We start from the raw sequence: 27,749 nt of genomic DNA on the forward strand, positions 1-27,749 counted from the left end.
ACTGATGACAAGGACCCCCAGATCGCGTTGTACATCCCCTTTTCCCAACTTAACACCATTTAGAAAATAATCTGCCTTCCTGTTTTGCTACCAAAATGGATAACCTCTCATTTATCCACAATAACCTGCATCTGCCATGCATGTGCCCACTCACCCAACCTGTCCAAGTCACCCAGCATTTTCATAACATCCTCCTCACAGTTCACACTGCCACCCGGCTTTGTGTCATCTACAAATTTGCTAATGTTACTTTGAATCCATTCATCTAAATCATTGATGTATATTGTAAATGGCTGCGGTCCCAGCACCGAGCCTTGCGGTACCCCACTAGTCACTGCCTGGTATTCTGAAAGGGACCCGTTAATCCCTACTCTTTGTTTCCTGTCTGCCAACCAATTTTCTATCCATGTCAACACTCTACCTCCAGTACCATGTGCCCTAATTTTGCCCACTAATATCCTATGTGGGACCTTATCAAATGCTTTCTAAAAGTCCAGGTACACTACATCCACTGGCTCTCCCTTGTCCATTTTCCTAGTTACATCCTCAAAAAATTCCAGAAGATTAGTCAAGCATGATTTCCCCTTCGTAAAACCATGCTGACTCGGACCGATCCTGTTACTGCTATCCAAATGTGCCGCTATTTCATCTTTTATGATTGACTCCAGCATCTTTCCTACCACCGATGTCAGACTAACTGGTCTATAATTCCCTGTTTTCTCTCTCCCACCTTTCTTAAAAAGTGGGATAACATTAGCTACCCTCCAATCCACAGGAACTGATCCTGAATCTATAGAACATTGGAAAATTATCACCAATGCATCCACGATTTCTAAAGCCACTTCCTTAAGTACCCTGTGATGCAGACCATCAGGCCCTGGGGATTTATCAGCTCGTTCTAAGCTTCCCCCAGTTTAATTTCAGTCAATAAGATACTGAGTCAAGTACTTCTGCATCTAAACTTTATTTTGAAAAAACACAATAACAGTTCCCCACTACTATACCCAACCACCGCGGGTCCGATCCTTGTATCTGCTTGGCCAAGCCCTTCTAGCCTCGTGCAAGCAGACACTTCAAAACGTCACGCAATCCCAAACATTCTTCCAGAAGATTGACACAGGACCTTGTGGGAGCTACCTTTTATAGGTCCCCGAACCTTGAGGGGCTGAACCATATGGAGGTGGTCTTTTTACAGTCCAATAAGAGATATCGTTTAACACAGTACATGATAGACATTTCCCTAACCCAATAATACAGTAACTAATACAATGTATTTGAAAGAAAGTTCTAGAAGGAAGCCAACAAGAATAAACATTGAAACATGTGCCCTGAGATTCAAACTTGAGATTTCTCCAAGGCTCAACAGCTCGACCAATCATCAACCAACAGGATGACTGTCTCGCAAAATTATTTATCTATATTACTAAAAGTCTGTTCTTGACCGGTTTTGACCACCTGTGCTGCGATTTCCGAGAGAACGCCGCCACCTACGGCTGTCATTTGTGGCCACCTTGCTCAGAGCCCCCCTCCGCCGCATGTGTGCTGAGGATTTTTCCCGTTGATTAAAAATGACAGAGATATTAATGTTTTTACAAAATTCCCCATTCTCTCTGCTGCCCCAGCTGGCGGCAGGGGGGAGGGACTATAAAACCAGGAAGTGGTGTGCCTCACTCACTCTTCAAGATGGAGGAAGGCAGAGGGTCACGTTTCTCTGAGCTGTGAATAACACTGAACACATGTCCACTCAAATGTAAGTGCCCTTTGTGGTTCTCAAATGCTTGCAAAAATGTCTATTGTTTCTAAAGCTTGCAAAAAAAGTGTCTATTGGTTCTAAAAGCTTGCAAAAAAATGTCCATTGGTTCTAAAGCTTGCAAAAAAATGTCCATTGGTTCTAAAGCTTGCAAAAAAATGTCCATTGGTTCTAAAGCTTGCAAAAAAATGTCTATTGGTTCTAAAGCTTGCAAAAAAAATGTCCATTGGTTGTAAAGCTTGCAAAAAAAATGTCTATTGGTTCTAAAGCTTGCAAAGAAAATGTCTATTGGTTCTAAAGCTTGCAAAAAAGTGTCTCTATTGGTTTTAAAGTTTGCAAAAAATGTCTCTATTGGTTCTAAAATGGTTCATACTAGCACCCTCCTCCCCCCTGGTTGGCTTGGCTTGGGTGTGTCTTGAAATTGAAAGGCACTACTTACTGCAAATGGTGGCATGAATAAGTTGAAAGGCACTACTTACTGCAAATGGTGGATTGGTTGCTTTGGCTTGAAGTTGAAAGGCACTATTACTGCAAATGGGGGGCGTGGGTGCATTGGCTTGAAGTTGAAAGCCACTACTTACTGCAGATGGTGGCTTAGGTGCAATGGCTTGAAGTTAAAATGCATTAGTTACTGCAAATGGGGGCGTGTGTGCATTGGTTTGAAGTTGAAAGGCACTACTTACTGCAAATGGTGCCTTGAATGTTGAAAGGCACTAACTGCAAATGGTGGCTTGGGTGCTTTGGCTTTAAGTTGAAAGGCACTACTTGCTGCAAATGGTGGCATGAAGTTGAAAGGCACTGCAAATGGTGGTTTGGGTGCTTGGGCTTGAAGTTGAATGGCATTACTTACTGCAAATGGTGGCTTGAAGTTGAAAGGCACTATTTACTGCTAATGGTGGCTTGGATGTGATTTGAAGTTGAAAGCCACTACTTACTGCAAATGGTGGCTTGGGTGCTTTGGCTTGAAGTTAAAGGCACTACTGTAAATGCACTTACTTCCTGTTTGCACTGTATATTGATTTTAGATAAAACGCTACCACTTACGGCTGTGATTTTTGGCCATCTTACTCAGTCTCCCTCCGCTGAGCAGATGCAGAGAATTGTTCCCATCAATGAAAAATAAAAGTGTTATTAGTTTTAAAAAAAAAGTTGAGAATCTCTCTCCTGTCACTCACTCCATGAAAGCCACACCTTTTCCGGTGGGGGGGGTGGGGGGGGAGGGGTTATAAAACCCGGAAATGTGGGTGTGGCTCAGTCTCTGCAAGATGGAGGAGGGAGAGGTCACGACTCGCTGTCTTTAGTGGCTTTGCACCCTACTTCAAATGGTATGAAACTGCACTTGAATTTGGTGGCCTTGCACCCTGCTAGAAGTGGTAAGAAACTGCACTTGAATTTGGTGGCCTTATACCCTGCTTGAAATAGAATTTCAAGGATTAGCCGTGAGTCAACTACCAGCCCACCAGCCGTGAGTGAGTGAGTTGCCAGCACAACAGGCTTGATTGACTGAGACGCCAGCCCAAGAATCCATTTGGCGCACAATTTGCATACTAGTCCTCTGGGAACCAGTCCCTTCAGCCCACAACACCCATACCAGCGCTCCAGAAAGCCCCCCCCCCAGTGATTGCCACCAGAAATTGTGTTCAAATATACAATTCTAAAGCTTCAGGATATTGTACATATAATCAAAATACAAAAAGAATTCAGCCAACTGTATTTTCTTAGCTGGTAAATTAAACCATTGTATTGTGTCATTGTCACATGGTGTATTGAGAACATGTTGTTCTACATACCAAACTCCAATAAGCCAGAAATTATGGTAATCAGCAGTTGTATCCTTAATTGGTTAAATTTAAGATTTTTGGTTTCTTCCAGTTTAAATTAGTATGGAGTTAAATTCTGAAGAAGTCCTGCTTCCTCTCTAATCCTTGTGAAGAAAATTGTAACAATAGTGGCTGAATGATTACACCTGATATTTGGTCAGAGGAATGGCAAGTGGAGGTTAATCCGACCATGTGTAAGGAAGGTCGAATGTGGAGGAAAAACAAACAGTTAACAGCTAAGCAAACAGCAAGACCCTTCACAGCATTGACGAATAGCGGGATCTTGGGGGTCCAAGTCTATGGCTACCAGAAAGTGGCATCACAATTACAGTAGTAAAAATGTGTATAGTCTGCTTGCCTTCATTGGTCGGGGCATTGAGTAACAAAGTCAGAAAGTTATGTTGCAGCTTTGTAAAACTTTGGTCTGGCAGATAGACAGAGAGCGATGCTGTAAACCCTTGTTTTAACTGACCCCTTCATAACAGATTTCAGATATAGTGGACGGACCTGCCGATGCCCCCTGGCTCGCATCACATCTTCGGCCGTCTAAAGCCCCAGCACCCCCAACTCACCAGGTGCACCAGCAAGCCCTTCCTCCTTCTCCCGTCACTCTCACTCTCTTCACCTCCCCCCACCCCCCCCCCCCCCCCCCCCCCCCCCCCCCCCCCCTAACAACCACCACCCCCTCCTCCTCCTCCTCCTCCCCCCCCCCCACCTGTGAGAGGGGAGGGAGCCTCACGGTGACCAAGCATGTCTTGTCCATGACAATGGCATGAAGACCAGCAGATCATTGCCTACATGGACACAATGTGCAGTGGCAACTCAGCAGACTGAATCAGTCTGAAGAAGGGTCCCATCGTCACCTATCCATGTTCTCCAGATATGCTGCCTGACCCATTGATTTACTCCAGCACTGCCCATTTGTTTAAGGCATCACCTGCATTCTTTGTTTCAATGACATGCAATGAAAATAACTGATGGACATTCAGCAATAACGGACACCATAACTTCACCCATGGTCTGTTATAACAAGGATTTAGTGTAGTGCGTCTGTATATGTTAATTCGATCTTTCATCCTTTCTAAGGTACACAAAATTGCTGGAGAAACTCAGCGGGTGCAACAGCATCTATGGAGCGAAGAAAATAGGCGACATTTCGGGCTGAAACCCTTTTCATCCTTTCTATATCATTTGATTCCAATTCATTCTTTTCCGCTGTTTCTGTCAATGCTTAAACCTGGTTAAATAATTACACTGTGGGTCCTCCAACCTAAGCTGCCAAATGGCTGCTGCTCAGCCTCTTCTCAGCATACCATCACAAGTTCACAAGTTATAGGAGTACAATTAAGTCATTCAGCCCATCGAAGCCTTCAATCCCCTTATCCAAATCATTAATATACAACCTGAAGAGAAGTGGACCCAGCACCGATCCTTGTGGAACTCCACTAGTCACTGGCAGCCAACCTGAAAAAGTGCGTTTATTGCAACTCGTTTCCTTTTGTCATCCAGCCAACCCATACATTTCCAGCAACTAAGAACATTTTTCCTTGAGGTGACCAATGCAGGGAACCAACTAACTCCATATATTGTGGTACATCTTGCAACAGTAACATTTGGAGTTCCAGGTATTACTAACTGTACCAATATAATCCAATGATTATGGAATACCTCTCTGGAAATCTGACCTACGCAGCATCTGTTCATCATTCACGCTATCCTTTTTCCAATGCCAAAAATTGAGAAATCAGTAAATTTTGCCTGACATAAGTCTTTGCTTCTTTGATGGATACTCCTTTAAAAAGCCTAATGTATTCATTCATTTGTTGTCAAGTGTATCTTTTGCAAATGGTCTCTTACACATCAGTCTATCTCAGGACTTGTAGCTTGCCAGGTATCTTCAGCATGCTTGGGACTTGGTGTCCTCCAATGTAAAAGAAGCACATTCCATTTTTCAATCATTTTGTACATCTCTAATCATACTTTTGCTTACAAGATCTGATCTGCCCTCAGAATGGTTACATCTTACTGTTTGACCATCTGTCTCGGTCACTGTGCAAACCGAGACGAGGACACATAATACAATGGTTAAGCTCTTTTTATTTACTTCAAAGAAACTGAACTTGCTTTACATTTCAAAACGAGCTCCCAGGCTGTGGCAATTACGCACCTTCGCACTGCAAAGGAAATGGTGTAATTAGGTTAGATTAGTCAACTTCAGAGCATAATTTTTCATTGCAACAGAATATTTCAAGTGACAAGTGATATTTTGTCACCTGTGGAAAGAGCTGTGACAATTTGTGTTTTATTTTCATTGTCTTTCTTTTCCTTTTTTTCCATTTTAGATCGATTATTTCAGGTGGATCTTTAGGCTCCACTGCACTAAGTCTTATAGAAAACCAATCAACTTTGAATGTAAAACAAGAATGGCTACATGGTTACCCAATCCTTCCATCGCTTCCATCAAACCAAGGTTCCCAGAATGGCAGCGAACTAGGGGATGTGCTGAGTATACCACCAGGAACCGCCATGTCAAGTAACAGCACAGCAAACTCCTTACCTTCTTATCTATTTGGAAATGAAAATAGCTCACGTAATTCTGCCCAATCTAATTCTGCTCGATCAAGAAAAAGAGGACTTTCCACCTCGCCCTTTTCAGATGGAGTTGGAATTGATCTCATTATTCGTACATCTCCGACATCATTGGTAGCATACATCAATGGGTCCAGAGGCTCCCCGGCCAACGTTTCTCCTCAGCCTGAAGTGTGTGGGCATTTTCTGGGAGTGAGGGGTAGCTGCATCCCTCAAGCCTACAATGCAACTGGTAAAGACCGAAATCTCTTTACTCTTACTGATCTTGAAGCCAGCAATAGTGTGTACCAGAGAATGCAGCAGTTGGAGCACTCTTCCTTTCACCCCATGTTGATGAACAACATGGTTGTCCAACAGGGTATTTCAGTGATTGGTAATCAGCAGTACGATACATTTAAAAATGAGCAACTGGATGAATTTCCCTCGGGTATGGAAATACCGGCACTGCCCCAGGGCCCCCCGCCACCGTATCATGCTCACCGGCATCTCATGACCCACTCCCATTCACATGGGCAGCCATCACCACAAGGGGCACAGCTGGATGAGGATGGTGAGCCATCAAGAATCAATGGAAAGCACTGTTGCCGATGGATTGACTGCAGTGCAATGTATGACGAGCAGGAGGAGCTTGTCCGACACATAGAAAAGGCACATATTGATCAGCGCAAAGGAGAAGACTTTACTTGCTTCTGGGCTGGTTGCCCACGCAGATACAAGCCATTTAATGCTCGCTATAAACTGTTAATCCATATGAGGGTGCATTCAGGAGAAAAGCCGAACAAGTGTACGGTAGGTGGCAAAATAATGCTCTGTATACTTCTTATTTGTGCACATATCAACCATGTTCTCACTGCGAACCATCATGTTATAATAACCATATAAGCATCTCATATCTGTCATCTGGATATTTAGCTTCCATCCTGACTACTGAACAAAAAGACTGTCAAATATACAGTATATATATCATGCTTTGTCTTTTTGCTTGTAAAATATGAAAAATCCCACAGTTTTAGTAAATTACTGGATATCTCAAAGGATATAATAATTTGCTCCACAGTATTTTCAGTGCCATCTCCATAAATGTGATCAGTAGGTTATGAAGATGACACTTGAATATGTAGAGAATATTGTGTTCTCAAAATAAATCTCCCATAGACTGCCCCATCCAGGTTTAAATGTATTTTATATTTATTGTGCAAACAGTCATGCAGAAGATGCAGTCAACCATATGTGAGGAATTATTTTTGTATTTCCTTTGATTAGTAAAGGATGAAAAATGCAAATGCCATGCATATTTTCTGAGCTATAATCGTTATCTTACGAAAATATTTATTTGAAATTATTCCAGCATAGCAGTGAAGAACTTCCTTTGAAAAGTTATAAGGCTAAAAGTGGGATGTGTACATATACACTGAGTTTATTGGTCAGAAAAGAAGCTTGTATTCTCTGACATAAGATATTTGAGAATTAGTGTGGTGCAATCATCTGCTTTTGTTACCCTGATCAAATCACACAAACAGGACACATATAAAATTACCTCAAAACCTCTTTAATGGAACACTTTTCAACATGACTGAAGATTAAAGCAATTATAAGCACTACTTGGAAGAGGCAATTGCTTACTCAGAACCTGCTTATTCATTCTCAGTTAGTGGTTCACCTGAATGGAATGGAATACTTTATTGTCACATGTGACAAGTCAGAGTGAAATTCTTTGCTTGCATACCCAAGGTATGCGAATAGTCACCACATAAACGGCACTGACAAAGTTACAAAGTACCCCCGCCGGCTCCTCCTTTGTTCTCCCTCCCCCTCGCCCTCCTCCCGGCGGCCCCCCCCACGTCGGGTCCTCCTTTGTTCATTGGTCTTCCCCCTCCCTCCTGACAATCCCCCTATGCTGGGTCCTCCATTGTTTCATTGAATGTTGCAGCCTTCATCATTGGTCTGATCCATCCTCAAACTTGAGAACTAAATTCCAGAACAAATCTGAAAGTAACTACCTTTGACAACTGGGCAACTATCAACCGAGTCTCTGAGCAAGTAATTTTGAAAAGAGGTACTCCATTTCCTGGTGGCCCATTAGATCAAAGAAAGACACGAGGAACTGCAGACAAAAATCTTGAGCAAGTGCTGCAAGATCTCAATGGGTCAGGTAGCACCTGTGGTGGGAATGGCTGGAAGACATTTTGGATCGGGACCCTTCTTCAGACTGGATAGACAAGTTTTAGGTCGAGGCTCTAGAGTATGAAGAAGGGTCACAACTCAAATTATCATCGATACATTAACTCCACAGATGCTGTCTGACCCACAGAGTTTCACCATGCTTTGTGTTTTTTATGATTAAGGAATATGTTAATTACTATTAGAGACCAAACATCCTGAACGCTACAATATACATGTAAGGGATCCTGGGGACGGTAGGCTAGACCCAAACTATTACATCAATGACCTTCAAATATAAATTACTGAAGATACTGAAAACATGAAATACATTAGAGTACAATAAAACTTTGATATCCAGTAACCTTGGGACTCGGACAGTGTTGAACCAGCAGATTTTCTTTTGGCATTTCTAGTACTTTTATTTCAGTTTTATTTGACATGTTGTACTGTATAATACATTTTCAAGTGAACCCAATGATTTTAAACGGTGTGGGAAATATATAAGCTCTTAGGATCCTACTCCAGTTGCTAACCTGCTCGTGTTTCTCATTTTTGGTGTTCTGGAATTCAACGCTGCAGCTCCGGATCCGCAGTGTGGATCTGGGTTCTGGCCACACTCCAACTCAGGATTTATTAACAATCATATGCTGGATTAGCAGAGTTCTGTGCATTTGAAATACACAGCAGATGAGCCAACATTTTTTTAAGTGAGAAAAAGAGTTAACATTACAGGTCGATGACTTTTCATCAAGACTAGCTATGATGAAATGTCATCAACTTGTAATGTTAGCTCTTTTTGTCTTTCCATTGTTGCTGCCAAACATGTTGTGTGCACATCGCATTTTCTGATGTATTTCACACATGTATTTCCCTGTTTCAAGAAGATGGCAAAATGTTCAGTTCACTTGTAGTTAATCAATATAGTAACGCACTTCATATGGATATATGTAAGACTTGAACTTTGTATTTGTGGCAAGTAATATTTGTACTTAATACATGACAGAAAATCTTACTATGTTTAAGAGACAGCTCCTTTTATAAACAGTATTTTACTATTATTAAGTCTTTCTCCCTCAACATTGCAAATGTTGTCTTTAGATTAACTAAATACATGTCAAAGATAGGCACAAAATGCTGGAGTAACTCAATGGTCAGGCAGCATCTCTGGAGTAAAATGGATGTTTCAGGTCGGGACCTTTCTTCAGACTAATGATGGGTAGGGAGGGGGTGGAATCTGGAAGTAATGAAATATCAGGACAAATCGGGGCTGGCAATAGATTACCTTTGGCAGAGTAGTTCCCTGATAGGGCTGAGGGACCGTCCCTAGCCAACAATTGGCCTATTAGTGAACTACCCAGCCTAATCAAAACTCAAGCATTTTGTGTCTATCTTTAGTATAAACCAGCATCTGCAGTTCCTTTTTATTACAAATGATTAAATATATCTCAAGGTTAGTATATTAGTTGTTGTACATACTGCATATCAAAACCTCATAAATACCTATAAAACGAAGTGGGATAATATATTTACCATTGTATCAAAGTTCATGATCTTAACACCATACAGAATGCAAAGGTTGTCTGGGACATTTATCGATTACGATCGGAACCATTCAATCTCTTCACCAATGCCATGCCATAGCTGGAATGCACCTTCTTTAATGCTGATCCTTATCAAGAACTCAATATAACACTTTCAACACTGTTTTCCTCAAGATTCATCATCTGCAGACTTGTGTATCTGTATACGCTACGACTACCCATCAAGCTATACACAAATACAACAGGTAGTGAAAAGAGAAAAATACCAGAGTGGAGAATATAGTATTACAGCATTATAACGTTACTGTTCCAGAGAAAGTGCAGATAACAAAAGTGTAAGTCTGCAATGAGATAGGTTGGAAGATTGCAACTACACCTCTGTTTATGGGAGGACCATTCAATGGTCTGATAACAGCAGGGAAGAAGCTGCACCTGAATCTGGTGGTACATGCTTTCAAGCTTTTGTTTTTTCTGCTCAATGAGAGATGGGAAAAGAGGGAATGACTGGGGTGAAAATTGTCGTCGTTTGTGTTGGCTGCATTTCCTGAAGTGCAAATGTAGTTGATGGTTCGGAGTTGGGTCTGTGTGAGAGACTAGGCTACAATTTCTTGCAGTCTTTGGCAGAGCTGTTGCCAAACCAAGCTGTGATACATCTTGATAGGATGCTTTCTGCGGTGCATCTGTATAAGATTGTAAGAGTCTTTGGAGACTTGCGCAACTTTCTTAGTCTTCTGAGGTAGTAGAGGCATGTACCAATACCCTGCATTAATTTTTATTAAATCAAAATCCTCAGCCCTCTAATCAGACTAGAGGAACACCTTAATCTTATTGACTAATATTTCAGAACAGTAACGGAGGGGCTAATATTTACAGTCCGACAGGTGAAGTTCATACTTAAACATTGTATGTAAAAATGCGGAAATCCCAACCCAAAAATGATTTTGTTACCCTAGGACATTGAAGTATTTCAAACAGCTTAGTATTGGCGGCAAAGAACAAGGCTTGTGCAACCACAAGTTTGTTTCCTTTTACTTTATAACTATCACAGAAATAGATACTTTTATCTTATTTATCTTAGTTGGAACTGAAACTTAGATATTTGATGACCAAAGACAATATTATATCCAGTTTGCTGCCCAATCATTTTTTGGTATGTTGTAACTGGCATAAAAATGAAATAACACTAAAATTCTTTGAAATGGCTTGTCATATTTAGTTCTTTGGTTATCGCTAATATATCAGGGTCTGGTAACATACCATAGCCAGAAGTAACATTTGTTCATGATTTGAATTAGAACTGAATTCCTCTTAGTACATTTTACCAGTCATAAGAACCACATTTGGTAAATCTGTATGCAATCTAATGTTTATCCATGTGGATAGAATTATATCTCCGCTCTTTTTAATATTATGTTACTCTCTTCATTGAAATATAAGGCTTTTGTAAGTAGCTAGCCACCATGGTAACCAATAAAATGCAGTTCCAGAAAATGGTATTTCACAGTCTGAATCCAATTTACATTGCCAATGAGATTTCACATAGGTGTATCAGGACAACATGCAGTCGCTTGCCAGAATGATACATTCTCAGCTTGCTCTTCCAAAAAATCCTAAAAATTAAAAAAAAACGAACATTGTCTTTGAATCATACAAAGAGACAATTAGAGGTTTCCTTTGATTAATCAATGCCATGAGGTGCTATCTTTTTAAATAAACATGATGAAATGTAATATCTCTACTACTGGAAACTGAAAACAAAAAAAAAACATGCTGTTTTGTCACATCTGGGGAAGTTTAACCATGTCTGAGAAGAAACATTTTTAAGCTATTGGCATGTATCCCATGAGGCATCTGGTATATCAAACTCTTAACAGGTATGATAGAAGTATGATCTTCAGAAATTTTTGAATGACATTTGCTGGAAGGATGGGGAAATGAAAAAGGGAAACAGAGGGGAGAAATCCTCTCCAGATGTCCTACTGGCAGCAGTCAATGAGAATACCTGCCAGAAACTATTTTACTTCTGAAAGCACAATTTAAGATCTGTCGTTCAGTAATTTTAATTTAGTTTCCCATGAGGTAGTATGTGATCTGGCATACCTGAGCAACTGGCCTCTTTTTTAGACTATTTTTTCTCTTCATAATCAAAAACAGATTTTACATCTATGAATAATTAAAACTCTGATTTTGTTATCTTCCAGTTTATGCGGTCATTCTATTTGCGCAAAAACGGTTCGCAATAGCGCTACGATTTTTCGACAGTTTACTCACCGTTCTCTCATGCTGTGATTGCACCATTTCCTTCGGATCGGTTGAATGTTACAAAAGTTAGCGAGCTTTAAAAAATCGTGTGCGCAGATCAATCTCTTCTCCTGCCATTCAGCGCCGTGCAGATTAGTCTCTTCCCCTGTCACTCACCGGGACGGTCCACCCCGTCCTGCACTATCGCGTCTTTAATGGAGCTGAGGATGGCAGGCGGAGGTTTCCAACCGGACACAATTTCGGAGGGGCCTGAAGCAACCCAGCCCCAGCCCCGCCCCAAGCAGCCCCGCTCCTAGCAGCTCAGCTTCGGAGACCCGACCCAGCCTTGCGTCGGAGACCCTGCCCAGCACAGCGTGGGAGTCCCAGCCCAGCCCGGAGTCGCCGATGTCGCCAAACAGAAAGTGGAGACTCTGATCCCGATGGAGGAGAACGACCAGCGACCAGCGCCCGCCGTGAGTCCCCATCGCACCGCCAATTCCCGCCACTACCCCTCTGGTCCCCCTTGCTGGCTCCTTCCCGTGATACCCCCCTCTCCCACATGGCTCTTCCCCGTCTTTTCTCCAAGCTCACTCCCCCCCACCCACACACCCCCTCTCCCCCCACATCTCCCCCCGCCCACAAACCACTCTCCCCGACAACTCTCCCAGCCCACACCGCCCCCCCCCCACAACAACCCCCCACCCAACCCCCCCCCCCCCACACCCACCCGCCCCCACAACCCACCTGCCCCTACCACCCCCCCCCCCCCCCCCCCCCCCCGCCCCCGTTTTTGCATGTTGGAGAAACATTCCATGTATCAGAATCAACAAATAGATTTTAAAGGGGCATTAGTACTTAACAAAACAAATAAGGGGCAGAACGTCGTTGTGGTCGCTGATATAAAATAACTGTGTCATATCGGCCACCTATCTTACACAATTTTTTTTAATTTCAAAGAATCATACTCTGATATGTTTAACCATATCTATAAGGTAGACAAAAATGCTGGAGAAACTCAACAGGTGAGGCAGCATCTATGGAGTGAAGAAATAGCATCTGCAGTTCTTTCTTAACCATATCTTTAACATTAGTTTATTTACAAGTTTAATTTTCAGTGAAACCCCATTAATCCATTTTTTAGTTATTTGCCAATCTGACTCTCAGTATCACTGGGGCCATGTTTCCCCATACTGTTTAATCTCACATTGGCACTCTAACAAAACCAAATGTTCTTGCCCAAAAATGCTATTGCTATTTCCCATCCATTGAAGAATAGAGTTTATTTGCAGTACTTTTCCAAAAAGGTTGTTTTTAAAATTAAGATGGGTGAGTGGATGGAAGAGGTAGTTAAGGCAGGTACTATAAAAGCATTTAAAAGACACTCAGATAGGCGCATGGATAGTAATGATTTGGAAGGCCAAATGGGACTAGCTTAGATGGGCCTGTTTCCGTGCTGTATGAATCCATACCTCTATGTTAGCTTACTTTTTTATACCTGAAGACTTTTTCCATCATAACAGAATGGTTGCTACTTGTGCTGCTTCAAATTGAATTTCAGATGTGGACCTGACTACTAGAAAAGAATCAGCTTCCATAGTGACCTGTTATTATGGAGCTGCTGCTACGCAAAACAGAGGGGACAGTTCAACAATTTATCTTCTTCCATGAACAGGGTTTATGAGAAAAGGCGTACATTCCGTGAAGAAGGGTTTTGGCCTGAAACGTCGCCTATTTCCTTCGCTCCATAGCTGCTGCCTCACCCGCTGAGTTTCTCCAGCATTTTTGTCTACATTCCGTGACACGCCTGAATTACAGTACTTTAGGCTTAAGAGTCATCAAAGGTGGCATCAAAGATTTGCTGTTTCCCATAAGAAAACTTGGTTCTGAAATAAAAATGCTTCCTGTTATAAAAATAGTATGTGCAGACATTAAAAGATTCTAAAATGTTGAAAAACAATTCAAATCATTCGGAGATATTACATCTTATAATAATAGTTTAAAAAAATTACAAAAATATCCCTCAAACTTTGGAAAAACTCACCTATATTTAAAATGATATAGAATTTGTAAAAATCAAGGATTACTCATACTTGCACAATTTCTTCACAAAGCATTTTATTATATTTAAATCATTGGAGAAGCAGCCCCAACATATGACCAGGATGTTCATCCTGTTCCGAAATACCCACTGATCAATGTTGAGAAATTGCTTCAGTTTTACACTCCCTTACTGGGTACTCAGGAGTCTGAATACATTCTGAAAACACAACTGGTAACATCCAACCTTAGGCTTTTTGTGCCGATGCTGAAATCCTCGAGTTGCTGACAGTTCTGTGGTGAAATACTATCAGTTGCATGGCGACACATTGAGAGTTCCCTGAAAACTCTGAACTATCAAAGAAGCAGAATTCCCATGTTGCAATCCCTCTAATCCTCTCACTCTCTGCTGTGACACTTATCGTAAAGGCAAGAATCAGCCAAATCAAATCACATTTTTAGATACCCAATCAAAACTATGTACAGTAACTATTGACTAATCATCATTAGAAACCCATCAGTGCCTTTAGCTGTCCTACTATTTCTGTGCCATGCTCCTAAGTAGATGAAGCACACTGGTAGAACTTCAATTGGATAAGACCCAGAACAATGACATTCTTACTCACTGTAGCTTTACAACACATTAGATGCTGCAACAACAACAATATGCAATAAATTATCAGTTATTCTAAATAAACTGGATGTTGATAGTGCACAAACAAAACTATAAAGAGCAACTAGAGTGAAGCAAAGCCCGTACTGTTTCGATAGGGTTGCGGTAGGTTGTGCATGTACGTTCAAGAATCTGATGGTTAATGGGAAGAAGCTGTTCTTGAACCTGGAGGTAATGGCTCTCATGCTCTTGAACCTTCTTCCTGAACCTTGCAGCAAGATGGGAGCCTGGCCATAGTGCAGTCTCCTTCGTTCTGGTTTGATAAGAGTATATGGCAACATGCTGCATCTCCTCAAGTGTCCGAGGAAGTAAATGTATTTCTTTGTGATCAAATCAATGTACTGCACCCAGGACTGATCATCCATGAGGCGTACACACCCAGGAACGTAGAAGAATGATGTGATAGCCTCAAAGCTTCTCTTGGAGACTAGAATTATGTCTGAAAATCAGACATGGCAGATTTTCATGGCAGAAAATCAAACTTATGGCATAATCCTGAATAGCAGTGGTTTGAACTTTCCCAGTAGCCTTCTTAAGTTGGATGGCTTCTGCCTGTTGTGTTGAGACCTCCCGAATTAGACACTATGGCATTGATAGAACCTTGTGTTAATATGGACTAGCCTCACATTCTACGTCAGAAACAAACAAAATGTATCTGTTTGGTTGGAGCTGTAATTCTGCAGTTACATGGTATGTCTCACAGCTTTCAGGTAGGCCTAACAATATCCAAAGAATCTTAATGTGGATATTTATCAGTATTCATCTGTGGTCTTCCCCAATCGAAGTACAGGTACTAATTTCTGAAGCTGGGCTGCATTATCCAAGATTATTATGTAATTATCGAAAGACATTGGGACAGCTACATGATTGGGACAGGTTCAGAGGGATTTGGGCCAACATGGACAGGTGGGACTAATGTAGATGGGGCACCTTGGTTGGCATGGGCAAGTTAGGCTGAAGGACCTGTTTCCATGTTGTGACCCTGTGAAGAGTCCCCACCCAAGGTATCCTTGCCTCTTTTACTGAAGATAGCCACTCATATGCGTACTGCACCATTATGTGCACCTTAATTATAAATTACACTGTTGTTGTTAGAGAACAAGGATTTGTATTGGTGACCATATTGCAATACATCTGTATATTTTGCCTGCCATAGAAACATAGAAACATAGAAATTAGGTGCAGGAGTAGGCCATTCGGCCCTTCGAGCCTGCACCGCCATTCAATATGATCATGGCTGATCATCCACTCAGTATCCCGTACCTGCCTTCTCTCCATACCCCCTGATCCCCTTAGCCACAAGGGCCACATCTAACTCCCTCTTAAATATAGCCAATGAAGTGGCCTCAACTACCCTCTGTGGCAGAGAGTTCCAGAGATTCACCACTCTCTGCGTGAAAAAAGTTCTTCTCATCTCGGTTTTAAAGGATTTCCCCTTTATCCTTAAGCTGTGACCCCTTGTCCTGGACTTCCCTAACATCGGGAACAATCTTCCTGCATCTAGCCTGTCCAACCCCCTTAAGAATTTTGTAAGTTTCTATAAGATCCCCTCTCAATCTTCTAAATTCTAGAGAGTATAAACCAAGTCTATCCAGTCTTTCTTCATAAGACAGCCCTGACATCCCAGGAATCAGTCTGGTGAACCGTCTCTGCACTCCCTCTATGGCAATAATGTCCTTCCTCAGATTTGGAGACCAAAACTGTACGCAATACTCCAGGTGTGGTCTCACCAAGACCCTGTACAACTGCAGTAGAACCTCTCTGCTCCTATACTCAAATCCTTTTGCAATGAAAGCTAACATACCATTCTGCCATTGTTGAGTGGCTGTGAGATGTTGGTGTGACACTCAGAATAGGGTTAAATATATGACTCCAACAGTCCTACCCCATGTTGTGATGATTATCAACCTCTGACCCTACTATAGCCAATTTAAACCACAGTTAATCCAGAGTATTGATTTTTTCAAACCCAACGCATCCTGACTATTATCATTAATATAACAATCTCACAAACAACTTGATTGATCAAGAATAGAGAACATGTAATAATACCAAGCAAATCATCTTGAACTGGATAAGGTGCAAAGCCAGGCCAACATGACCCATCCTCGATGTGTTTTGGCCCAGCATGCGAATGCTGAAGACAAGCATGAAGCATTTGCAGACATCTTCAGCTAGTAATGCAGAGCGGATAATCTATCTTGACTTCCTCCTGAGATCCTCACCAATACAAAAGTCTGATACCTTAATTGAAATTCCTTCCACATGATGCCAAGAAACAGCTGGGAGGCTTGAATACATTGATAACTATGGAACAAGATTATCTCTCGACTTTTGTACTGAAAATTTGCATTCCAGAACCAGCTCTGTCACCAGCTGAGCTGTTTCAGTACAGTCACAACACTGACTGTGGTCATTTTTTTTTTTAAATATTGAGGGTGGAGGATATAACTTAAGTACCATAATATCCCATAGACTGTCGAAAAAAAATAATCTGTTGATCTATTTGCAATTGAAATATTTACATGCATATTTTAATGTCAATGACGTTTTTCTCACTAAATAAGTCAGTTATTATCCAATGCACATTGTGACATTGACATTTCCACCATTGCCGGGAGACACAAATGAACAGAATCATCCATGGAATGAAATGAACATAAAGCAAAATTACAGATATAAAATGCATTAATCACTGTTATTTGTCATATATCAGTTATTATCCAATGCACATTGTGACATTGACATTTCCACCATTGCCGGGAGACACAAATGAACAGAATCATCCATGGAATGAAATGAACATAAAGCAAAATTACAGATATAAAATGCATTAATCACTGTTATTTGTTATATATGAATATATATAATACGTGGCAGATATTTTAATATCTCAGCTATGCAACCTCGGCAATGAAACTGGCATTTAAAAAAATCTGGCATCAAAAGAGTTAAATGACTGAAGATAAATTGGTCTAATTTCTCATGAAAAGTTGCCACAAACTGTTTTGGTATCAAATTGTATCTCCTGTGATTTATTTTTTACCAAAATGCAAGTGTTGCATCTAAAGCAAACTCTACATGTTACTGACAGTTCACTGTTGCCAAAACATTTTAAACACTGAAGCTTTAATGACATTTGCAGAACACTGTGTAATTACATTGAATGAAGCTCAAATTCTTTAACTCCCCTGATATTTCACATTATTGGGCAAGAAAGAGTAACCTTTTAGGCTGTTGATTCAAATATTTCTATTAATACGTACCATGTGTATAGGTAAATGCAAGTATTTGATGTGCAGGACTTTCCTTGAGCCTTCTCCTGAATAAAGGATCTAAAGAATGTATTGTATTCTTTCTTCAAATTCAGTAGAAATCTCATCTGCAGAACACAGCTCAAAATTCTCTATATTTGATCAACACATGGAAATTATTTTGCACGATGATGATTTAATTATTCAGCATATTTTATGTTGGGGACAATTGTTACAGCCATATTGTTATTTGGGTTCAACCCACTTAGATCAGGACTGAAAAATGGACACGATATCTAAACAACACGATTTGTTGTCTGGAGAAGGGTCTCAAACCGAACATCACCAATTCCTTCTCTCCAGAGATGCTGCCTTTCCCACTGAGTTACTCCAGCATTTTGTGTCTATCTTGGATTTGTATGTTAAACATGTTGGTGCAATTTTAACCTAACATCACCTGTGCTAACACGAGCAATTGTAAGTATAAACAGTAAGGATGGCATTGAGCTGAAAACAATGAATTTTAAGAGGTAATAAACTGAACTTATGACATTTATGCCAAAAATCATGTTTTATTAGCTAAAATATTTTAGTTTCCACATCCATAAAACCATATTGTATCCTTTTTTCGATCATATCCTGAGTCATTATACATCTTGCCCCTGGAGCAAACAGTTTCTCACAATCTATACTATATTTCTTTTTAAAACAAAACTGAATATTCTACTTCATCAAATTCTTTTTGACAATCCAGCTATGTTGCACCCATCTACTTTGCTAGTTGATTATCAGAAAAGCTCACAATTTTCCCTTGATACGAATGAGCCTGATCTTTTCAGAGGAAAATGATTTTGTAATTATAAGCTAAATCGATTAACAGAGTAAATTACACAGTGATGGTCCATTACATAGCTTTGTATATCAACTAGAAAAAAATGTTCATGAATGTGACTTAAAACAAAGCTTAGTAAAAAACTCTCTTATTACTTTTAATTGCGTACGCTAAATATATGTTCATGTGTATCAAGATGCAATTTTGTTTCCAGTGTGTGAGACTATTGCTTATTGTGGCCATAAGCAATATAGAAATCAAAGATACTCGAGCTCATCTAGTATCTTTGATAGAAATTGAACTGAATTCCCAAATTTGTTTCATTTTGAATGGGAAGGGATAAATTCAATCTATTAATCCTGATTTGGTAGGAATCTAAAATTAATCTTAAATTAATCTAAAATTAATGAGATAAAGTACCTCTACACAACTCAAGTTTTCTTTACAATAATCAGTCTTATGGCAAAACATTGTGGCACATTTGACATAATATGCTTGCTCTTAGAGCACTTTAAACATTATGATTATAGTATTTCTCAAAATATACAAGCATGCAACTGATATTAGTAAGGATTAACAACAGTTATGTAAATATTGTTGAAAAATGCTCAATGCAGTTGAATTTTGTTGTCTACTATTTTAACAGGGGTGGGAGGTAGTTAATTGTAACACTTTTATTAAAATATTAAACAAATGTCATCGTTAAGCACATGTACATATTACTAGTTTTCTAAAAAAGCTACAAATGATGACTTGCTACATTGATTTTATTATAGCACACAATATATCATAGTTTGAATCTTCAGAAAATATTTAACATTTAAAATTTTAATGATCTCATTCTTTATATTTGTCAGATCAAATTCTTGACAACTCATTTTGTTTCAGAAATGCATTTTAAAATGTACAGCTCTACTCAGTATGTTTTTATTGTTATAATAGAACGTCACTGATTCCAATCAGGTCTGTTCTACATGATAGACTGAGGACAATGGTACTGTTGTTTTTTTAATTACTAATTTGCTTGGATTTGCAGTCGTTTTCGTTGCTGAGAATGAAAGTCTCCTCTGTTGTGACCTAACTGACTCAGTAGCACTTGTCCAAACATGTTCCAGGTATTTATTTAATGGTAATTTGGCAAACATGCATCACATGCTTTTATAATTGGTACTACTCTGTTTGTTCAGCAAAGCATGAACATCATGCAGAATTTGTTGAACTAGAAGTGCATTTATTTGCATCGTGTCATCATGTTGTGAAATTCTATTATCTGTTGAAGGTTTGCCATTTTTCCCAAGAAAGATTCGTCCAAGATTCATTTTGAGATTTATTTAGGGAGACTTAAAGGACTTACTCATACTGTCATGCAATTGTCCATTCATTTATTTGTAACGTGTGTTTATAAAGACCTTATTAACATGAAAGGCAAAACATTTGGCTTAACTATGTTTCTGCAGTGTTCCATGGGAATGTTGAATCATGGCAGGTCTCTTTGGCAGGCTGATTCACCTTTACAATAATGTAGACTTCCAGCCTGCCGTTTGCACAACCAAACAGCAAATGGGAATCTTTGTGATAGTCATTAATAGAGATGACATCAGGAAGAAGGACAGTACACACTGTTTGTGTTGGGCCATGGATCAGTGAAGAGGCAAGCCTGATGGTATCCTTCATTCTATGAGTACTTTAGGTCTCAGATCCAGTTTTAATTGTTCTTGCTAAATGGACCCACATGGCATGAAGTGCTCTAATTTTTACCCGTTGGTCTAAAGGCATGCTTCTGTACTGTAATGCAATATACAAGATTATTCTCAGATAATAGCCATGGGGGGGGGGGTTTAGACTCGCTAAGACAGTCTGTGCCAGGTCAAAGTTGGGGGGGATGCAAGGTTTGGGCCAAGTATCACAAGAATATTAGCAAGAAAGTTCAACGAGAAAGACAATAAGTGGCATGCATACAAAGCCCTATTTTTGTGCTGACATAGAGCAACTATACATCTCAACAAATCAATTTGAAATATTACAACATTAACATCACAGTGATCGAGAAGAGTGCAAAATATTAGGTGCAAGTAGAAGAGAGATAAAAATGATTATATTAAGAAATAAATAAAATACTGTACATATCTTTATTCTCACAACAATCAAGACCTGGAGTACTGAGGTTCCACATCTGTATTTGTTATTAATCTATTACTGCAGTAATTAAGACATCATATTGTCAAAATATATTTCAAATGGAAATGGTGTGCGTTAAGTTTTGGATATGTTTTTAATTTAGATTACTATGGAAATATATTTACGGAAATTAATATATTACGTTGAGGCAGAAGGTAAAATGTAGCTTCATGAAACTAATGGCAGAAATATACAACTGGGGGAACAATCATTGAATTTCTAAACCTCACATCTTTGCTTTACTTGATGCTCCAGATAATCACCTATGAGGACCACTAGCCTCAGTCATGGTAATAAGATGTAGGCCTAATTAAAGAGAAACTGCAGATACGATTCAGGAAAGAAATAAAATATCTATGGACATGAAACATACCAAAATTGGCATTATTGACAATTATTAATTCATTTTAAGTAGAATTATGTATTACCACTGTGAATGTAGTTATATTGAATCAATTTCTCAGTTCAAAGTGCAAAAATCTTTTTAATATTTTGATTTGACAATTACAGACAGGAATATCAAAAGCTTAGAAAATTGTGTCATTATATTTGAGTGCATAAATTCTTATCAGGAAAAACCCTCCTTAATTTACAAAAGGAGTATGTTCTTGGAACATGCTTCAGTGAATAAATGGCATTACATCAAAAATACATTAATTTTAGACATTAGAGATACAGTGCAGAAACAGTCCCTTTGGCCCATCAATGTCTGCACTGACTAGCAATCTCCCCGTACACTAACACTATCCAACACACTGGGGACAATTTTACAACATACCAAAGTTAATTAACCAACAAATCTGTGCATCTTTGGAGTGTGGGAAGGAAACCAGAGCACCCATGGAAAATCCACGTGGTCATAGGGGGAATGTGCAAACTCCATGCAGACAGCACCTATAGTCAGGATCGAAGCCGGGTTTCTGGTGCTGTAAGGCAGCAACTCTACCGCTCAACAACTGTGCCACCTGCAAATGTATCATGATATATCAAGTAAATTTTGCACGTGCAAAATTGCAGCAGGACTGGCAAAGTGTATGAATTAGCATTGCTGTTTAAATTGCAAACCTTCTTTCTTTTGAGCTATCATTGTGGTTTTGGTATTCATGCAGTTTCTAAGAACTGTTTTGTATTTAGATAAGGATATACATAAGATAGGTCAGAATAAATCATCAACCAGGCTTTCCTGCTCTGCTTTTCCTGTTAGATCACATTTCTTCGCTTACCTCAGTATCACTTCCCTCTGCATTCCTGGTTCCTTTAATATTCTAAAATTTATTGATCTCTGTGTTGAATATATACGGAAATTAGGATTCTCTCGAGGAGAGAATTCTGAATGTTCTCTACCCTCTGAATAAAGATTTATTCTCATCTCAGTCATGAATGGCTGAATTCTTATTTCGTGACAATGACCCATGGTTCTAAACACCTCAACCAGGGTAAACATCAACTCTGCATCTACCTGTCAGTAAGAATTTTGTATGCTACATTTCCTACAAATCTCACTAAATTATTTCACAAATTTTGTGTGAAAAACCTAATGTATTTTTAGCTTTGGCTCCAGTAATATTACAACACAAGGAGTAACATTTTCAGTAAACATTTACCCAACCTGTTTAGCCAGCATATATTGGAGTGACAGTTTAAGTTAGTGACCTAGGAACTACTTGTTGCTATGATGCGGCTTTCTACAATTCTTCATAGGATTATTCATGCATTAACAAATGCTTTTTGCTTTCCTTGAAGGAAACATTAGTGTTCTTTTATTTCTGTTCTTTGGCATCTAATGTTACAGTTTTATTTATTCTGGCAGATGTCAGCAAGACTACACAGACTGCATATATTTGATCTTCTCTGTGATGGCTTAAGAACAAATATAATAACATATTTCATCACTGACATTGTTAGCTCCCACTGGTAGACTGGAAAATAATAGTGAGGCATTACTGTTAAATATCAGATACAACAAGTGCTGTTAGATGGATTTATGGTTTCATGATTAGTTGGAATGTATGAGTGTAGTAAAATATTTGAAATTCTCTTAAATAGTCAACCATAAAATATTTGATAATCTGGGAGGCCGATTGGATATTAATTTCTTTTTTTTTAAAGAATATTTTTATTAGAAGCATTTACATATCGTAGTCGCGACACAATTTGTTTATCAATTACATATTGTTAATAGCTGGGATCCCAGCTATCAGAATAGCTGGGGTCCTCGTTTATCAATTACATATTAACCCAGCTTCTATTTGTTTATTTTTTTTATAGATAGAAAGAAGGGGGGAGAGAGAGAAGAAAAAAAAAGGATAAATTACCAAGAATACAATTTTGGAGATAGGTCCGTAAATTATAAAGTGTGACTATTCATCCAATCCTGGGTTCAAGTTTCAGTCAAGTTTCCGTGCTGGACCAATCTACCCTTTCAGAAAATCAATAAATGGAGACCATATTCAAGCAAATAATTCTCGTTTGTCAATTAAGACAAGTCTAATTTTTTCCAAGTGTAGGGTCTCAGACATCTCCATAATGCACATTTTAATTGTGGGGTTTGTTGGGTTTTTCCAAAATTTTAACATTCATTTTTTCCCAATACAGGTGCACAACCTTTTATCCGACAGCCTTGGGACCAGACACTTTTCGCAATTTGGAATTTGTCGGTCTTCGGAATGGAAATTTTTTAGCGTAGATTTTAATGGCTGGCTCGGTGGTAGAGTGCCCGGCTCATATCCGCAAGGTCGCGAGTTTGCGCCTTGATCTCGGCAGTTCCTCGGTCGCGAGTTTGAGTCTTCAATGTAGTTTTTTCTTGCAGAATAAATGTCTATATGAAATGCAGTGTGTTGAATGAATTCCTGAATTTGTAAATGTGCCCGCAGCATTGAATCACCTCCCGCACTCATGTCACCCTAGCGGGGCTACATGCCCTAAGGCGGCCTAAGGCGACATTTTCACACTCTTATATCCGTGTGCAGCAGAGGCGCCAAACGTGAGCTTTGGTGTGCAGATGACATCCTGGAAAAAATGTCCGGTTTCTTCCAGGTAGGCGATATACCCTCCCAGTCAGTATACCCTCCACTTCTCTTTTATGAAGGTGATTTAGTTCCCCTTTCTTCCAGGACCGACCCGAGGTTCCGCTGTCACCTCTGCCGGCCACCCTCGGTGAACGCTCACTCAACTTTGTCGTGGGATTCCTACTCTCCCACGCAATGTACCCTCACCTTCTCTTTTATTAATGGGGATTTAGTTCCCCTTTCGTCGAGGACCGACCGGAGGTTCCGCTGTCACCTCTGCGGGCCGCCCTCGGTGAACGTCCTGTCTCCCTGTCCCTGGGATAGCAGGGGGCGATCAAACAGCACAATACCCCCCTCCCCCTCCAGAGGAATCCGCTCCCCGATGGGCCGCTACGGCGACAAGTGGCAGTTCGCCCACAGCCCGAGCTGCGCGACCCCAAGAACAAGACGCACCTTGCACACATCATCAGCTTCTGCCCCTACGGGGAGCGTGTTCCTCTGGAGTTGGAACGGGGCTGGGGCTGGAGTTGCTGATCTGGGATCTCCGTGCTTGCAGTGGGCCTGGGGGTCGGTGTCCCGATGAGGGGGCACAGCTCGGGCTGTGGGCGAACTGCCACTTGTCGCCGTAGCGGCCCATCGGGGAGCGGCTTCTGGTGGTCCCGATGTCTCCCGCTAGTTTGCAGTTTTCCTCTGGAGTTGGAACGGGGCTGGGCTGCTGCTGGCTGTATGTGGGTCTCTGGGATCTCCGTGCTTGCAGTGGGCCTGGGGGTCGGTGTCCCGTTGGTCCTGACGTCTCCGGTGACTGGCATTGCCGACGTGAAGACAGTGCAAAGCCCCCACGCCGGTGCAATGGGCGGGGAGCTGGAGAGGGGAGGGAAGGGGTCACACACATGGCCGGGAAGCAGAGGGGTGTAGGTGGGGTGAAACTGAAGGGAGCGACAATCTGCTGCTCCCTGCCCGCTGAGTTAAAAAGTTCCCACGCAAGACTCACGATACACTGTGTTTCGTGAGTCTACCGTGGGAACTTTTTAACTCAGCGGGCAGACAGCAGCATATTGTCAATTATTAACCCTCCCGCGCAATATACCCTCACCTTCTCTTTTATGAATGGGGATTTAGTTCCCCTCTCTTCGAGGACCGACCGGAGGTTCCGCTGTCACCTCTGCGGGCCGCCCTCCGTGAACGTTTTCAAGTACCTTTTTTCAAGGACTGAAAAAATGTCCGCTATTCGGAGGTTTTCGTTAATTGGATTTTCGGATAAAAGGTTGTGCACCTGTACTATAATCAAGGAAATGTATTTGGCTTGTTGTACGTCTTAGGCTTTGTTCTGATATTCCTAATATTATTAGTTTTGGATCAGGATCCAATTGGATATTAACAACTTCGAAATAATTTTAAAAATATCTGTCCAGAAATTTTTAATTTTTACACAATTTACAAAAGTATGTTAAATTAGCTTCTGAATATTGACATTTATCACAGATAGCAGAAATATTTGGAAAAATTCTATTTAATTTTGTTTTAGAGTAGTGCAGTCTATGTAGTACTGTACTTTAAATTGTATTAAAGAATGTCTGGCATTTAACGAGCGTTGATGTATATGTTATAGACTTTCATCCCAAATATCTTTCATTATTGGTTGAGCTAGTTCATTTTCCTATGTTTGTCTATATAATTCTGTTGACTGGACCTCACTATCTAAAAGAATATTATAAATGTGAGATATTAATTTATCTGTGTTAGGATGTTTATTCAAACATTCATCAAGAGTCTCTGGCTTCCTAGTTCTATATTCTTGTGTATGTGATTTAACATAATCTCTAAGTTGTAAATATCTGAACAAATTATTTAAATATAATTCTGTTGTAACTCCTGAAATGAAAGAAAAATACCTTTTCTGTAAAGATGTCCCACCCTTTTAATTCCATAATTTTTCCATTGTACAAAACCTTTATCCAACACAAGTTTAAATGAAGGATTATTTACAAAGAGTGATAAATTATCCAATTTTAAAGTCTTTTTTAATTGTTTCTAAATTCGTAAACCACTATATATTATAGGATTTTCACTATAGGTTTTTTTATTCAGTTTTGTGGGAGCTAATAGAATTGAGCCAATTTCAAAAGGTAAACAATCTTCCTTTTCCATCTTTAACCAATCTGGTTGTTGATCCATATCTTCCAACCAGAAGTTCATATTTTTAATATTAACTTGTAGCAGCGCCTGCTAGCGCACGCAGATATCAAACTCGGCGTTCGGAAGCCACATTCACATGACTCGGGAGAGGCTGCTGTTTTCGCGGAGTTATTCCCTTGCACGCGTTAGTTCAGTGCTGACCACCGTTGTGGGCAGGCGTGTCTGAAAAGCCTGTATGATGGTTATTGAACTTCCGAATAAAGATCTGTTGAAAACTCCAGTAGTCGTTTCTCAGACCACTAAAAACTGCCCAAAAGTAAAATAAAAAATTTGGTAAAACTAATCCTCCATTCATCTTGGATTTACTTATTCTATGGTTCTTATAATCCCAAATAAAACTTGTGACAATAGAATCAACCTTCTTAAAAAAAAATGTTGGGAGATATATCTCAATTAATTGAAAAAGGTACAGTAATTGTGGAAGGAAAGTCATTTTTATGGCATTAATTCTACTGAGCATTGAGATGGAAAGTGTTTTCCAATGCTGAATATTCTTATGCAATTTATTAAGTAAAGGCGGAAAATTTAATTCAAATAAAGAAGTACATTTCTTAGTTACATAAATTCCTAGATATTTACATTTTTCGTAGACTATTTTAAAAGGAGATTGTTGCAATGTATGTAGGTTAAGTTCCGTTATTGGCATAATTTCACTTTTGTTCCAATTAATTCTATATCCCGAAAATGAGCCAAATTGAGTTATAAGATTTAACAAGTTTGGGATGCTAGTTTCTGGATTTGTAATGTATAGTAATACATCATCTGCGTATAAAGACATTTTATTAACTGTATCTTTAGTATTATACCCATATATTTCTGGGTGGACTCTAACACTTTCTGCAAGTGGTTCAATAGCAAGGGCGAATAATAACGGAGATAACGGGCATCCTTGTCTACAACCTCTAGATAAATTAAATTTAGGTGATAACATTTGGTTTGTCAATATCCTAACTGTTGGATTAGTATATAGGAGTTTAACCCATGTACAAAACGTCTCACCCAGTTGAAAATTTTCCATCACCGAAAATAAATAGGGCCATTCCATCTGATCAAATGCTTTTTCAGCACCTAACGAAATGACTGCTAAATCTACATTAGCTATTCTATTTGAATATGTAATATTGAATAATCGTCTCAAATTAAAAAATGAATAACGTTTTGGGATAAAACCTGTTTGATCGGGATGTATTAATTTATGAATCACTAAACTTAATCTATGGGCTAAAATTTTAGTTAATATTTTCTGATCAGTTTAAGAGAGCAATTGCTCTATATAAACCTGGATCCTCAAGGTCCTTATCCGTTTTTGTGTTATGTGATTCATTTAAAGTTTCTGGCAGTTTCTGTTGAGTAAAAGCGTAATTATATAATGTCTGTAGGCGTGGAGAAATCAGGTCATAAAATTTTAAAATAAAATTCAGAGTTTAAGCCATCAGGGCCTGCGGCCTTTCTGTTTTTCAAAGATCT

The 27,749-nt window shown here is 39.8% G+C and overlaps 1 protein-coding gene across 2 annotated transcripts in view; it reads left to right on the forward strand.

Annotated features, from left to right (window-relative positions):
• Positions 1 to 27,749, forward strand: part of glis3 (GLIS family zinc finger 3) — a 477,161-nt gene that overhangs the window by 134,476 nt on the left and 314,936 nt on the right. For both annotated transcript variants that reach the window (XM_055632800.1, XM_055632799.1), the window contains one exon: positions 5,913 to 6,948. In XM_055632800.1, coding sequence (XP_055488775.1) covers positions 5,913 to 6,948 — 1,036 coding nt within the window. The remainder of the gene's footprint in view (positions 1 to 5,912; positions 6,949 to 27,749) is intronic.

Source organism: Leucoraja erinacea, chromosome 3 (genome assembly GCF_028641065.1).
Source record: "Leucoraja erinacea ecotype New England chromosome 3, Leri_hhj_1, whole genome shotgun sequence".
NCBI lineage: Eukaryota > Metazoa > Chordata > Chondrichthyes > Rajiformes > Rajidae > Leucoraja > Leucoraja erinaceus.